The sequence below is a fragment of the Macrobrachium nipponense genome, chromosome 13 (assembly GCF_015104395.2).
Source record: "Macrobrachium nipponense isolate FS-2020 chromosome 13, ASM1510439v2, whole genome shotgun sequence".
Taxonomy (NCBI): Eukaryota; Metazoa; Arthropoda; class Malacostraca; order Decapoda; family Palaemonidae; genus Macrobrachium; species Macrobrachium nipponense.
In genome coordinates, this window is record NC_087206.1 from 44,472,664 (window position 1) to 44,488,651 (window position 15,988).

At 44.5% G+C, this 15,988-nt stretch overlaps 2 protein-coding genes across 2 annotated transcripts in view; one reads left to right on the plus strand and one right to left on the minus strand.

Moving 5' to 3' along the window:
• LOC135225305 (tetratricopeptide repeat protein 8-like) overlaps positions 1 to 3,174 on the minus strand; it is a 147,500-nt gene extending 144,326 nt beyond the window's left edge. The window contains exon 1 of the mRNA XM_064264635.1: positions 3,061 to 3,174. Within this exon, the coding sequence (XP_064120705.1) occupies positions 3,061 to 3,174 (114 nt within the window). The remainder of the gene's footprint in view (positions 1 to 3,060) is intronic.
• An 883-nt stretch (positions 3,175 to 4,057) lies between these two features.
• LOC135225306 (nardilysin-like) overlaps positions 4,058 to 15,988 on the plus strand; it is an 89,742-nt gene continuing 77,811 nt past the window's right edge. The window contains exons 1-2 of the mRNA XM_064264636.1: positions 4,058 to 4,156; positions 4,852 to 5,061. Of these exons, the coding sequence (XP_064120706.1) occupies positions 4,058 to 4,156; positions 4,852 to 5,061 (309 nt within the window). The remainder of the gene's footprint in view (positions 4,157 to 4,851; positions 5,062 to 15,988) is intronic.

Genomic DNA, 15,988 nt, shown 5'->3' on the forward strand with positions numbered 1-15,988 from the left:
ACAACATATGTTGTTTACCTGTCTATTTCAGTAGATAGCTGTCTCTTACCCACCACCAATGGGTGCTAATCAGCTAAGTATATATCTGGCAGGGAAGTTGAATGTATAAAAATGATATTGTCATGTTACAATAAAGTTTTATACATACTTACCTGACAGATATATACGATTAATGGCCCACCCAGCCTCCCCGCAGGAGACAGGTGGAAGAGAAGAATTCTGATTAGAAAACGGGAATGGTTCCTAGTCCTGCCACCCAGGGCAGGGCGGTAGATCACCTGACCTACCGGTAGCGTGTGCCGCGAAATTTGAAATTCTGTCGGAGACGACGGAGTCTATAGCTAAGTATATATCTGTCAGGTAAGTATGTACAGTAGACCCTTGACTCACGAACGCATTTACCCACGTACAACTCGATCCCCGACCAAAATTATAGGTAAAATTTCACCCTTGACCTACGAACTAACTTTGAGATACGAACAAAAAAAAATGCGGAAAATAAAAATTCTGTTTGGGTCATGAACTAATTTTGAGACATGAACATTTGAAAAATGCTGGAAATTTCTGGAAAATAACAATTCACTTTGTTTCAACAACTAATTTTTAGACACAAACATTTGAAAAATGCGCGAAATCGCCCAGCACACGTGAGAGCGTTTGAGTTTGCCATGGGAACAGCCATCCTCCAGCCGCCCACGCACGGCGTCACCCACGCATCGCTCTTTGTCTCATCTCATTGTGTACAAGACGTTCGTCAATTCGCTTAGCATTTTTTGCGCTAAAACTTGTGGTTTTCTTCATAATGGGCCCTAAGAAAGTGAAGAGTGATGGTGAAAGTAAGAAAGTGAAGAGTGATGGTGAGAAGAGGTGCAGAGGAAGATAACCATTGAAATAAAGAAAGAAATTATAGAAAAGTTTGAACGTGGTGTTCGCGTGACCGATATCGCAAGTGAGTACAAGAGATGGCCAAGTCGACAATTTCGACAATTTTGAAAAAACAAGGATGCCATTAAAGAAGCAAATGTTGCGAAGGGAGTGACAGTACTAACCAAGATGAGATCGCAAACCCTCGAAGAGGCAGAAAAATAATTTTGAAGTGGGTACATGAGAAACAGATGGCAGGTGATAGTGTAAACGAGCCGATCATCTGCGAGAAAGCTCGGCAAGTGTATCAGAGTTACGTACCGCACATTAAATTCTGCGTGGCGGAAAACTTTGGCCCCAGTGCGTAACTGTCTGTGACTTTGAGGGCTTCGATGCAGAGATTGTGCAAGAAATTGTGTCCATGGGAACAGTATGGGTCTACAAGTCAACGACGAAGATGTTGAAGAATTGGTCGCTGAACATTCAGAAGATTTGACTGCGGACGAACTTGTTCAACTCCACAAAGAGCAGCAGGAGCAACTTGCTCGGGAGCAATCAACTGACGAAGAGGAGGCTGGGGAGGAAGTTACAGATGTCAGCAGTGATGTGATAAAAGCCGCATTGGAAAAGTGGAATGATGTCCAGTGCTTCCTTGAATTGTATCATCCGGACAAAATTGTTATGAACAGGATCGTGAATATGCTCAATGAAAATTTAATGAGCCATTTCAGAAAAGTTATGCAAGGAAGGAAAAGGCAACAGACATTGGATAAGTTTGTGATTAAACGTTCACCAAAAAAACCTAGAAGAGTTGAATCTCCGGAACGCGATCTCCCCGACCTGGAGGGGGAGGGTCTCCTTCCGCACAATAACCTCCTCCCCACCCACCACCCTCCTCTCTCTTGTCCGTCAAGCCAGAAGTCTCGCCAGTCATAGTAAGTGTTCACTTTACAAACGTTTTTATAGTGTTAGTTTACCATTTTAAATTATATTATTAGATATATAAGGTTTTTTACACTGACTTTTACATTATCTGTGTAAAATAAGGCAAAAATATACATAATATATATTGGTTCGTAGGGGTCGAGAACCAATTAATATTATTCCCATTAAACCTTATGGGGAAATTAGCTCCGAGTCACGAACAATTTGGAACACGACCAAGGTCTAGGAACGGATTGTGTTCGTGAGTCAAGGGTCTACTGTATAAAACTTTATTGTAACATGACAATATCATTTTTCTTGACTGGTGCCTAGGAGTATTGGATGCAGGTCCAGGAGTTCTGATTCCATCAGTCTGGGGGAGCGTCCAGTGTATTGTCTTGCATAGGACAAGGCCGTCAGGGATGGTTTCTGAGGAATTGGCTGCTCATTTCAGCACGGGACTGCTTAAGAAGAGAGCACTTTTTTGCAATTTTACTGCAAAGTCGTCTCACCAGCGCAAAAAGCGGATCTTCTTTTCGCTCCTTTCTCAGAACATCTCTTTCCCCAGTCTATGGTAAAGGACATAGCTGCCAGTCTCCAGGAGAAAGCAACCCAAGACCTTCTGGCACAGTCTTCTAGGAAGCTACTACTACTTCGTCTTCTGGGTCCTCTGCTTTGAAGAAATCGAAGCCCTTTCGATCTGCTTCTTCCTCGAAGCCAGCCCCTCGAGGAAGAGGCTCTTTCAGAGGCAAGACTCCCGCTCCTTCCAAGAGCAAGAAGTGAGAGGGAAGTCTTTCAGCCACCGGTAGGAGCCAGGCTTCTACATTTCGCGAAAGCTTGGGAAGAGAGAGGTGCCGACGCTTGGTCTCTGGACATCGTCAAGAAGGGGTACAGAATTCCTTTCCTGATGTTACCCCCGCTGTCTTCGCACCAAAGGATTTGTCTCCTTCGTATCAGGGAGAAAAAGCAGAAAGTGCTTCACGATCTACTAGATCAAATGATCGAGAAGCAGGCGGTGGAACAGGTCTTCGACCGGAGTTCTCCGGGGTTTTACAACCGTCTGTTCCTAGTGCCGAAGCAGTCAGGGGGGTGGCGCCCCGTCTGGATGTCAGCAGTCTAAATCGCTTCGTTAACCAAGCAGAAGTTCAAGATGGAGACACCTCAATCCGTGCTTGCAGCCTTAAGACCGGGAGATTGGATGGTCTCTTTAGACCTTCAGGACGCATACTTTCAACGTCCCCATCCATCCCACCCGATCAAGGAGGAAAATACCTGCGGTTTGTCCTGAAAGGGAAGATTTTCCAATTCAGGGCACTCTGCTTCGGTCTCAGCACGGCGCCGATGGTGTTCACCGTTCTTATGAAGAACGTTGCGAGGTGGCTCCATCTTGCGGAAGGAAATAAGTATCATCTCTCTACCTAGACGACTGGCTTATTCGAGCCTCATCGCAAGACCGGTGTCTGAAGGACCTTCACATGACTCTGTCGTTAGCGAGTCCCTGGGACTTCTGGTGAATATCGAAAAGTCGCATCTGACTCCTTCTCAATCCTTAGTCTATCTGGGGATTCAGATGGACTCAGTGGCTTTTCGGGCTTTTCCGTCCCAGGGGCGACAACTTCAATGCCTGGACAAAGTGTCGGCCTTTCTAGGGAAGGAAAACATGCTCGGTGAGGAATGGATGAGTCTGCTGGGGACCATTTCCTCACTGGAGAAGTTTGTTTCTCTGGGAAGGTTGCACCTCGACCACTTCAGTTCTTCCTCTCAAGCAATTGGTCACGCAAACAGGATCTAGAAGAGGTCTTGTTTTTGACGGAAGAAGTGAAAAAGCACCTCAAATGGTGGTTGGATCCAAAGAAGCTTGCGGAAGGACTTTCGCTCAAGCTTCGGAACCCCGACCTAGTGTTGTTCTCCGACGCGTCCTCCACGGGTTGGGGAGCACACTGGGAGGGAGAGAAGTGTCAGGCACCTGGAGAGGGGAACAGGTGTCCTGGCACATCAATCTAAAAGAACTTTCAGCGGTTTACCTTGCTCTAAGGTTCTTCCAAGAGGAAGTCTCCAACAAAGTGGTTCAGATAAACTCGGACAACACACAGCCTTGGCATACCTCAGGAAACAGGGGAACTCACTCTCCTTCTCTGTTCGCCATCGCGAAGAATATCCTGATTTGGGCGAAGTCGCAAACGTCACGATTCTGACAGATTTGTGTCAGGCGTGGAAAACGTGCGAGCGGACCTTCTCAGTCGGCAAGGACAGATTCTTGTCCGACGGAATGGACCCTTCATCAGGAAGTATGCCAGCGCTATGGAAGCCTGTGGGGACGTCATCATGTGGACGTTTTCGCAACTTCCCGAACGAAGAGACTTCCGCTGTATTGCTCCCCAGTTCTGGGTCTCTACCTCGCTGGCAACTCTAGTAGCACAAGCAGACTTACGCGGCAGTAACCACGAAGTCAGCTATGCTAACAGGTAAGGAATCAAGATATCAATTATCTGCATATATATGTTTCCTAAAATCTTCTATTCTGTCTACTCCCACCACCAAAGGTGGGATTCAGCTATATATATATCTGACAGGTAAGTTTCATGAACAAAATGATATTGTAATGATACAATTAAGTTTGTTCATACTTACCTAGCAGATATATATAATCAAGTACCCACCCACCTCCCCTCAGGAGACAGTGGAAATAAAAATTATGAATAGAAAATGGGAATGATTCCTGATACCCGCCTCCCAGCGGCGGGAATGGGTACTAACCACCTGACTCCCACTGCGTGTGTCGTAAGTGTTTAAATTTCTGTCGATTCGGAAAAATACAGCTATATATATATCTGCCAGGTAAGTATGAACAAACTTAATTGTATCATTACAATATCATTTTTTTCCAACAGCAATATTTGGCTTGGAACTTTGAGTACATTTCTTTATATAGTTCTGTAATTAATTTTATTCTATTGTGTGAGAAACAACATTTTGGTTTAGCCCTGTGAGAAGTAAGTACATATACTGTAGTGTTGAACCTTTCCCAGTCAACTGTTAAATTGACCTTTTAGCACTATCTAGTATTATGTATTGTTTTTAGGATGTGTTGTAGAAGAGGAGGAGGAAGAAGAAGATGAGGGAGAAGAGGGGGAGGATGAGGAAGAGGAAGATGAAGATGAAGGTGAAGATGATGAGGAGGATGACGAAAGTGAAGACGAAGGTGTAGATGAAGAACTGGAAGAGCCTCGGGGAGGATTTACAAAAGAAGCTGGAAATACAACCAAGTATTTGGTAAGTAATACTATAGTCATTTTTAATTATGTAACTTACCCAGTAATTATACAGTTATAAGTTGCACATATAGCTGTATAATTACTGGGTAAGTATAATTAAATCTTTAATGATAAAAATACCTATCATATTTTTCAATCACATAGAGTAAAATTAAAATAAATTAAGTAGGCTTAAAAGTGAAGTTGTAGTGCTAGTGCTTTTCTTTGTATTCACACAATAAACAATCTTTTTTTTATCCTACTTTTTTATCCTAATTTTTTACTGGATATTATTTCCTTCCAGTGCAGTAGTACAGTACTGTCGACCCCCACTATTCACAGACTCACTTTTTGCGGATATCTCCATGGACCTTATATACCTATTATTCATGTGAAATTCTCATATTCGCAGTATTTTTCTATGAGAAATATACAGAAAATACTGAACTTTCATATCAATTTCATGATAAAATGCACTTTTTATGATAAAACTTAAAAAACCAGGTACTCTAAGCATTTTTAGTGGGTTTTTTCTTGAGTTTGAACTAACAAAATGGGCAGTTTTAAGCATTTGTATAGGGGTTCTAAGCATTTGCGGATTCTAGCTATTCACGATGGGGTCTGGTACGCATACCCCACGAATCCGGGCGTTTACTGTACTCACAGATTTTTCCGACATTTCCTCACCAACATTTTTTACTCTTGAGTTCCAAGTCAGTTTGTATTTTTTTCTTGTATTTTGGATGGCAACAGATAATGAAGTCAATTTGCATATATTTTTATTCTTGAGAGCTACAGATGATAGGGGCTTATCTTCAGAAATACTAATAATGTTTAGGCAGAGTTAGACACTGGCAGGTGTATTGCTGCTATTTGCACCATGCTCCTAATTTACTTCATCTGTGAAAGTCATAATTGTTATAATTTGCTGTAATAATGAATCAAAATAAGTAAAAAAAACCACCTAAACTTTGAACCAAGTTAAAATTTAAAGCAGCTTCTAATGTATATAGAACCATCAATGGTGCGTATATAATAATTAGCTTTCAAGTTTTTGTACAGAAATTATAAAATAAAGGGATTTTGACGTAAGGAAAAATCTATTTCTGGGCGATTGGCTCGTGTCGCCAGCGAAATACCCTTTATCTATTATTTCTAGGGGTAAATGTACTAACACATACCAGAGAATAAATAAAATAAAGAAAAAGGTCAGTATAAACTGACTCGCTCACCCTCCAGGAGGGTGTGTCGGTATGAACACTAGGCGAGTGAGACCACTACCACGAGCCAAATGCCAATAGAAATCTCCCACTACAAACCCTCCAAGAGGGGAGCCGACCCACAGAGTGAGCAGCTCGTACTACTACTACTCCATCCCATGCTGCCGACTGCTGCGCCTCTGGTGGCCATCCTGAAGTTAGCAGACAATCTTGGGCGAAGGGATGGGTAGGGTGGGATTTCGCTGGCGACACGAGCCAATCGCCCAGAAATAGATTTTTCCTTACGTCAAAATCCCTTTTCTGGCTCGCTCGTGTCGCTGCGCGAAATCGTACCAGAGAAATAGCACAAGATTGTAAACAAAAGTAATAAAATAAAACAGAATAGGTCTCAAATAAAAGATAAAATAAATATAAAGTGAATATAATTGCTAAAAAGATACATATACACAGTGATATAAAATTAGGAATATGCTTAAATTACCCATTAATTCTAATAATGTTCTTAACAAAAGGTAATTTACATAAATACAGGTGAAAAATGGCTTACATGTATCAAAATGATAACTGTGTAAAGGCATGTATCAAAAAATATAATAGCAATTAATATAATCAGATAACAAATTAATCAACAATGATAATATATAAAGGAAAGTATATGACTTAAATATACAAAAACCCGTAACCATTATAATACGATGTATCCCCTAGCATAAAAATAAGGGGGTAACATCCATGAGATCAATGTTTAGAATCATCTGTGAGTGTCCCTAGCAAAACAATAAGGGGCACCCACTACACCATCATAAAAGCAGCTAAGACACAAGGTGAATGCAAATGAACAAGGTAGGAATAGACGAACTGTTGGGTGAGGCAGGTAGAAAGGAGGACTGAATCTTCTACTACAGATTAGCTAGAGTCAGGGGAAACTATGTTACCCGCTGCTACTGCTGGAAATTTCAGAGCTTCCAAGGACTTAAGGTTAGTGACGTTTGAAAACACTGTCGCGATTTCCATCCGGTATACTTTTTCAACTCATCGAAGTTTCATATGTTGAAATAATTAATTGAGGTGGCTACTGCCCTGACATCATGTGCTTTCCGGGAAAAAAAGGAGGTCAGGATTGGCTTGCTGTTATAAAGTACAGGATTTGTTGCCTGATGCCTTTAATGGCTATAAAGTTCCACCTTTTTCCTCAAAAAAAAAGTCTTAGGGGACCCGATGAAGATGAATGATGTCCTGGACAGAAGGCTCGTAAGGTTGAAACTGGGCAAAGAGATACATACCTGTGGAAGGGGTAGTACCTTCCAAGGATCCCACCCTCATCAAGGTATCGGTTCATTCTTTTGCTAAGAAGCTACGTTCCGGAGAAAGTAGACTTCCCCTGTGGGAAGGAATTGAATATGATCCGGATCCCTGGATAAAGCCGACAGTTCTGAAATTCTTGCTCCTGAAGCTAAGCTTAATAAAAATAGGGTTTTCTTAAGAGCATTATAAACGAGCATGTGTCATTACCGTTTCTGAAGCCAGTATTAGAACATCGTTTAAGAACCATGAAACTGACGAAGGCCTTACAGAAGGCCTAAGTCTAGCACATGCCTTAGGAATAGACGAGAAGTAGGAATCCGTCAAGTCTATGTTGAATCCAAATTGAAATATCTTTTCAAGGCTGACTTGTTTGTCGTAATCGTGCTAGCTGCTAAACCTTTTTCAAATAAGGATCTGAAAAAGGATATAGCTGAATTAACTGTCATGATTCTAATATCTGATTCTCTCAGGAAGATTGCTAACTTTTTGACAGCAGCATCATACTGTCTCAAAGTTGAATCCCTTTTATCGGATTCCAAGAAGAGAATATTCTGAGGGTCAATATTCGCATCTCTTTTTGCCGCAAACTTCATGAAATCCATAAAGTTAGGGTTTTGAGAATCCCTGAGGAAGCGAACACAGTCTTCGTTTGTACTGACTGGGAGAGCCTGGGATTGGGGATCCGAAGAGGACGAAGGCCCCAGCTCCAGAATTAGAGGATACCAGTGCTCTTTCGGCCAGTCTGGGGCTACTAGAGCCACTTGACCCTTGAATGTCCTGAGTTTGTTTTAATACTTTCATGAGAAGATTCACTGGAGGGAAGACTAAATCTTCTTCCAGTTGTTCCAGTCTAGAGCCAGGGCGTCCGTGGCATAGGCCAGAGGGTCCAGGTTGGGGGCTACATAACACGGTAGTTTGTGGTTCGCTTGGGATGCGAAGAGGTCCACCTGTAGCCCTGGAACTCTTTGAAGGATCCATTGGAACGAACTGTTGTCCAGTGACCATTCCGACTCTAGGGCACTGATCGGGATAGGGCGTCTGCTATGACGTTTCTCACTCCAGCTGTGAGTGGAGGAAAAGATGCCAACTGAACTTGTTCTGCCAGGGAGAAAGATGGCTACCATGACATGATTTAGATGACGAAAAAATGACTTGGAGCCTCCTCTGTTTATACAATGTACTACCACTGCGCTGTCCAGGACTAGCTTTATGTGGGAGTACTTTGGTGGGCGCAACCTTTTTAGAGTCAAGAACACTGCCATTGCCTCCAGTACGTTTTTACTATATGGAACTGACGGAACTGAGGTGACCAGTCCCTTGGACCTTTTTGACCTGGGAATACCCTCCCCCCAACCGCTTAAGGACGCGTCTGTGTGGATGGTGATCCTGGTGGAGGGAACTGAAGGGTACTGACACTGACAAATTCTTGACTTTCGCCACGGCCCCCCCCCCCCCGCCAAGTCGATTCTTTTAGAATCAGAGGGACTGAGGATAGTCTGTCCCTGGACCTGACATTTGCCCGCGAGCGCCAGATTCTGGTAAGGTCTTTCAGTTTGGCTTTCATTAAGACGTTCGTCACTGATGCAAACTGGAGAGAACCCAGGATCCTTTCCTGAGCTCTCCTTGACGCTAGTTTGTGACTTAGAAATTGCTTGACTGACTTCGCTATTTCTTTTTTCCTTTTTGGCTGATGGGATCGACAGAGTGTGGGAGGATAGATTCCATTGAATGCCCAGCCACTGAAAGTTTGACTCTGGAGTGAGTCTTGATTTTGGTCCCTGTTTATTTTGAAGCCTAGATATTCCAGGAACTGAAATCCTTTCCAGTGTAGCTCTGTTGCATTCCTCGACTGTTGGAGCCCAGATCAACCAATCGTCGAGATACGCTACTACCATAATCCCTTGTGGTCCTGATTGTTGCACTACCACTTCCGCTAGCTTCGTGAACACTCTGGGTGCCACGTTGAGTCCGAAGGGAACTACCTTGAAGAGAATGTCTGGTCTCCTATCTTGAAACCCAGATACGGACGAAAGTGTCTGCAATAGGGATATGATAGTAAGCGTCTGTAAGATCGATAGAGGTGGTGACGGCCCCACGGGAAGTAAGGTCCGCACCTGTGAGATCGTGAGCATCTTGAACTTGTCGCAGCGGATGGCTAAGTTTAAGCGGGACAAGTCTAAGATTACCCTTCTTTTTTGTGAGCCTTTCTTTGGCACGCTGACAAGCGACCTGAAATTTTAATCTCTTGACTCTCGCTATAGCTCCTTTCTGAAGGAGGTCCTCTGCGTACTCGTCAATTCTTTGGAGGAAGTTGACGGAAAGGTCTGGCTGGAGGTGGGTTCGTCAACCAGCTCCAACCCAGACCTTTTGACACTATGCTCTGAGCCCATTCGCTGAAGTTCCACCGGTGGCGAAAGTGAAAACAGCCTCACCTCCTACCTGAAGTTCTTCATTGGTTCTGGTAACCGCCTCGGCCTCCTCTGAAGTGCTTTCCCCTATTAAAGAGGGCCTCCCGATCCTTTCCCACGAAAGGAACGCTTACCTCTGCCTCCCTTCCCGAGCGGTCATACTTCTGTGAAGCTTGACTCTCGAAGGCTTGATTGTAAGCTGGAGAGATGGCGTAAGAGGTGGAGGGCTGAGGCTGAGGGGGATATCACATAAATTGGCTGTGATTGACCTTTAGAAGTGGAAGGTTGGGCTGCCTGCACTAATGGTACCGCTGGAACTTGCTGAGGAAAGCGTGGTTTGCTTTTTTCTGGTAAGGATGGAAACGCCTGGGTTTCCTCTGTCCCTTACCTTTAGGTGTTAGGTCTTGCCTCCTCTTAGCCGTAAGGCCCCAACGGTCCCTTAAGGCTCTGGTTCAACCTCGTAGCCTCTGACTGACTTCCCTTTTACCATAGCTTCTGGGAAGAGATCTGCTCCCCAGATGTAGACGAGAGTAACCTATTCGGCTCATGCCGAATGGTTGCCTCTTGTAGGACATGCTTCCTACAATCGTTCTAGCAGTGGCAAACTCAAACATATCTGACTGTACCGTTTGAGGTCAGGGCTTTGGTCATGAGCTTAAAAATCGGTTCTGATCCATAGGCCATGGTTGCTACCATCGGACATAGCCATAGAGTTAATTGATCTGGCTAGTCGCGATTCGCGTCAAATTCAGCCTGAATAAGGCTATCTGGAAGCCTGGGTAGCTTTTCACCAAACTGCTCCATAGCACAGTCCGTTGAGTTTGCCAGCTGAGAAGGTGTTCGGCAAGTCTTCCCACAATTCTCCAACTGAGGGGAGTTACGGAGAAGTGGGATCTGCTTCCTTCAACTGAGGTATGGGTTCTCCCTTCTGGGCCGCTGGGATGGTCGACTCAGCGATCTCTTGGTCAGGCAACGGGAGCGGGGTACTTTCATCCATTGTGAAAATGGTAAAGGGACTCTTAAAAGGTTGTATCTTGGTATTAGAACAATCCATGTCCTCTAAACACCTGAGCCATTCTCTTTGAGCCTGGTCTCGTGAATAGAGGACTGTCTTTTTTTTTTTTTTTTTTTTTTCCTTTGGTACCCTATCGTCCCGACCATGGCTGAAGGTGTGAGCCTTGCGTAGCCTATGAACGGAGGCTGGAGGTCTTCCGGGTAGAAACTCGAAGTCCTCTATTCTTCGAGTCCATCCCAAATTCCGGTATAGAGATGAGACCGTCCTGGAAGGGGGCGTATGACGCTACTCTCCATGGGTTGTTCATAGAGAACGGAGGTAGCGAGTCATAGGAGGAAGCCGAGTTCCACTTGTATTGAAAGTGGAGGAGAGGCTAGAGGAGCTTCTCTTAGCCCGGCTATAATGGAGTCTTGGGAAGTAATCCTATCCGACAAACGAGAGATCATTTATTCCATGCTACTCTTTAGGGACCCAACCAGGTCGCCCACCTGTTTGCAACAGGCCAGCATTGGAGTCCAAAGCCGGAGCTGCTGCGGAGGTGGAAGGGTGGCTCTGAATCGGAACCAAGGGTAGCGGAACTGGTGACTCTGCCGGAGTGCGAGATCTCTCTCTGGAGGATTTTACTCCTCGAGGACTTAGAGCCGGAGCTAGAAGCTTTAGACCTGTCTGCTCCGGGATTCCCCAGCCGGAGACTTACGGGAGGAGGATGAAGCTGAGGTCGTCTTCTTAGACGACGATGACGTCTTAGTCAAGGTCATCACTGCTTTACTCTTGACCTTAGGTCTAACCGAAGCGTCAGGAGGAGAATATAATTCATCACCCGTAAAGCCTTGGAAGGATGGAGATGTTGCAGGAGTAGAAGAAACAGTTACGCCCAAGGGAGACCTTGGGTGTCCACCGTACCTACCTCGACCAACAGGTCGTCTACACCTACCATAGGTTCAACATTAATATCTAGAGTCGCGACGTCTGTGGAGATATCCTGGTCTTGATCAGTTAATGAGGCAGCCAGCTGTTGTGGATGAAGGCGATAGTCGGGGCCCGCCTCTACTGGGTCGACGTATCCTGTCGCCTTGCCTCCGGGGAAGATTAATACCGCCAACCGTTTTCTCCAGGATGTAGGGCATACCCTTGGCGGCGTTCTTCCCAAAACCGCCGACCCAGGCCCGCAGGGTAGCCAGTGCGTATCCCTCACTGCCGGCGCCTGGAAGAGAGGCGTAGATTAGATTTAAGAATCTCTTAAAACTAAAACTTAAAGTATAACTTAAAACTAGATGCCTTAAGTTAAAATGAATGATGAAACTTAAGCACTAAAAAAGAAGCGGAGCAGCTACTGGAGATGGAATACTTACCCCCGTCCAAAAACCCGCTGGCTCACCAGGTCGTAACATATGTACACGTCTCATGGTACCAGACCTGGATGTCCCCGTGCAAAGTCGCGCATGGAGCATGGGACCGGCAAACTTCGTGTCCACACGGGTCCTGAAGTGTGGCGGCGCATCCCGGATGCTCACAGTGGTGGCCTGTAAGTGGGAAGACACATGAGTATCTTAAAGAGTAAACACTTACAGACTAAAGGACAGAAGAACTCCGTTGCATGCCGGAGCTCGGAAAAAATTTGGGCATAACCCCTCCCTGCATCGCCTGAATAGGCTATAATCCCGGAGAGATCCGGTAAGACATGTAGGGAGGGGGGATGGTTTAAGGTACTTAAGATAACTTATAGTTAATCTAAAACACTAAACCTAAAAACACAAACGAACCGGACCAAGTCCAGTGCGTAGCGGAGTGTAGTAACTCAGCAATACGGTAAGGTTAGCAGTGACCCCCTGTATGTTCCGGTCCACTCTACTGGGTGGGCTAACATCTTTCCACTGGATACCAGGACTCCGGTCAGGAAAGGAGCCCTAGTAAGGTGGGAAAGGGCGAGAAGACATACAGGCTCGAACTAGCACGGAGCGACAAGGTAGCAACGGAGGGGGGAAAGGCCAGTACCCCCCCACTACGTACCACCCACCGGACCGACCGAAGCCGGAGGGGTCGAGTCCAGTCTGGGTCTGTCCCGACTCCCTAGCCCCTCCGCCTGGGGGGAGAGAGGGAGGCAGGCTCGGGTAGAATGAGCGAGCATGGGCAGACCGACCCACCCACCCCGCCCGACTCTATGGAAGAGCGGGAGGGGGGGAAGGGTGACTGGGCAGGCGTCTGGCGTTCTCGTGATCACGTAGTGACCACGAGGCGGTAAGACCAACATAAGACAACTAAGCCTAGGACAAACCAACTGATCAGAGAGATGCTAACGGAAGCAACTGAACTGAAAAGCGGTAGCATATAGGCCCACTGGGCCAAAACCAACTGATCAGAGAGATGCTATAGGGAAGCAACCGAACTGATGAGCGTAGAATAGGCTCAATGAGCCAGGGCCTAGGCTAAGCCAGACGCCTAACCTAACTATAAACAATACATTAAATAAACTAAAAATGAAAGAAAGAAAACAATATAGAGCAGGAGAAAAAATCCAGGAGTGTACGACTAACCCGAAAGCAAGTCTACCACTCAAAAAGCTAGTCAGAGCCGATACTAAGAGCCGGACTAGGGTCTGGATGGGATAGAAGAAGCCTACATAAGGTAAAAGACATGCATGCATGACAAACCTGAGTAGACAGAACCATAAGAAAAGCGGATAATTAATATAGAGCGTACGTAAGAAAAGGGGGATGTTCTAGGTATGGGAGACCAAGACGAACCCACCACGAGGCAGAACCATGCTGCCATGCTTCCGACCAGAGATCGTATTTATACCTAAAAAACGGCAAATACTGTTCTCAGGGCCGGAAAAAACCAACTAACCATAAATACTGAGTACTTAACTTAGCTGCTGCGATAGCTGCACGCTCCATTATAGATAAATCCAACGAAAGGGCACAAAAAACACAGAGAGAAAAATATCACGTGTGACTCGTGTGCGCTAACTGAAAAGGATGGCCACCAGAGGCGCAGCAGTCGGCAGCATGGGATGGAGTAGTAGTAGTACGAGCTGCTCACTCTGTGGGTCGGCTCCCCTCTTGGAGGGTTTTGTAGTGGGAGATTTCTATTGGCATTTGGCTCGTGGTAGTGGTCTCACTCGCCTAGTGTTCATACCGACACCCTCCTGGAGGGTGAGCCAGTCAGTTATACTGACCTTTTTCTTTATTTTATTTATTCTCTGGTATGTGTTAGTACATTTACCCTAGAAATAATAGATTAAAGGATATTTCGCGCAGCGACACGAGCTGAGCCCAGAAAAAAAATTTACAAAGGTATAAAAAATGAAATAGTAAAAGTAAAGTCAATAATGGGCAAGATAAATACTCAAGAAGTTCATGTTATATATCATTACAGATGCTGTAGCAGTCTTCAACTACTACACCATCTGTGCTATAAAATTACATAATACAAATATACGTATGAAACCTTTACGTATATGATGTACATATGTAATACAAAATATTAAAATAATTATTAGAACTAATTTTATACAAAACTATTTTTACCATTAACCAGTGGACCCCCACTTTGTTGCGCTTCACTTTTTCATGTTTCACTTTGTCGCAGGTTTTTGTCGAACATATCTTTCACTATTTCTCAGGAACTTTCACCAATTCACAAAATTTTTTCATCGTGTGATAGTATTCACTAATTACTGTATGTATTTTCATTTTATTTCCATGACTAAGTACATTTTTAATAAAAAAAAAATGATTTATTAATTTTCAAATTTTAATATTAATGTAAAAACAGCAAAATGTCTCTCCAATGTTTAACACAAATTAAATAAATCTTTAATACAAATCGTAAACTAAGCGCTTCGGTGGCGAGGTTGGTATGGTGTTTGTGTCCCACCTCGGTGGTCGCGGGTTCGATTCTCGGCCATTCCATTGAGGAGTGAGAGATGTGTATTTCTGGGTTGACCTGTGTTCACCGGTGAAAAGATCCTTCTAGCCTCTTTTCTGATATAAATACTTTCTAGATATACCAGAGAAAACATTAGCATTGGTATGCAGAGGTTACTACCCTCGCGCGAGCACCCAAAGGGTGTCGTGTATAAAGTTCAGGGCGTGTGAAAGCCACTATTCACAGGTCTCCTGCCATTTAGAATATTCCTTATCAAAAACCCCTGTAAAGGGTGCGCCGTACCAACAGCCACATCAGCACCGTCTTTGTACTACCACCGCCACCGCCCGACGCGAGCGCCCTCACACAGCCTTCTCTAGAAATTGTAGTGAAAACGCGCGTTTCTGTTTGTGCTCGGTTTTCCCAAATTTCTCTGGATTTACCACAATGGCTATTGCGCAGATGTCTCCGACACCTAAGTTGAGTACCTCAATTTCTGTTTTTCAATAAATATAAAATTGGAGTTCCATTTTAGACCTGTGAGCTTGCATAATGTATTGGAGTTCCATTTTAGACCTGTGAGCTTGCATAATGTATTGTGGGAACACGGTGTCTCAGCCATCTTGAATGCTACGAGCGGGAAACGCGAGGCATTGTTGTTGTGGTTATGATAAAAAATTTTTTTAGGGAAGCTTTTTCAACATGCCGTCCCCCTCATCACATGTTTTAATAAGAAATATGATATTGTTAGTATACAATAAAGTTTTGTACATACTTACCCGGCAGATATATACTTAGCTTATGTCTCTGACGTCCCGACAGAATTCAAAACTCGCGGCACAGCTACAGGTAGGTCAGGTGATCACCTCTACCCCGCCGCTGGTGGCGGGAATAAGGAACCATTCCCGTTTTCAGACAGATTTTTCTCTTACGCCTATCTCCTGAGGGGAGGATGGGTGGGCCATTCATCGTATATATCTGCCGGGTAAGTATGTACAAAACTTTATTGTATACTAACAATATCATTTTTGTACATGCAACTTCCCCGCAGATATATCTTAGCTGATTGAGACACCCTTGGTGGCGGGTAAGAGATAGTTACTCAATATAAATAACAATACAAAAACA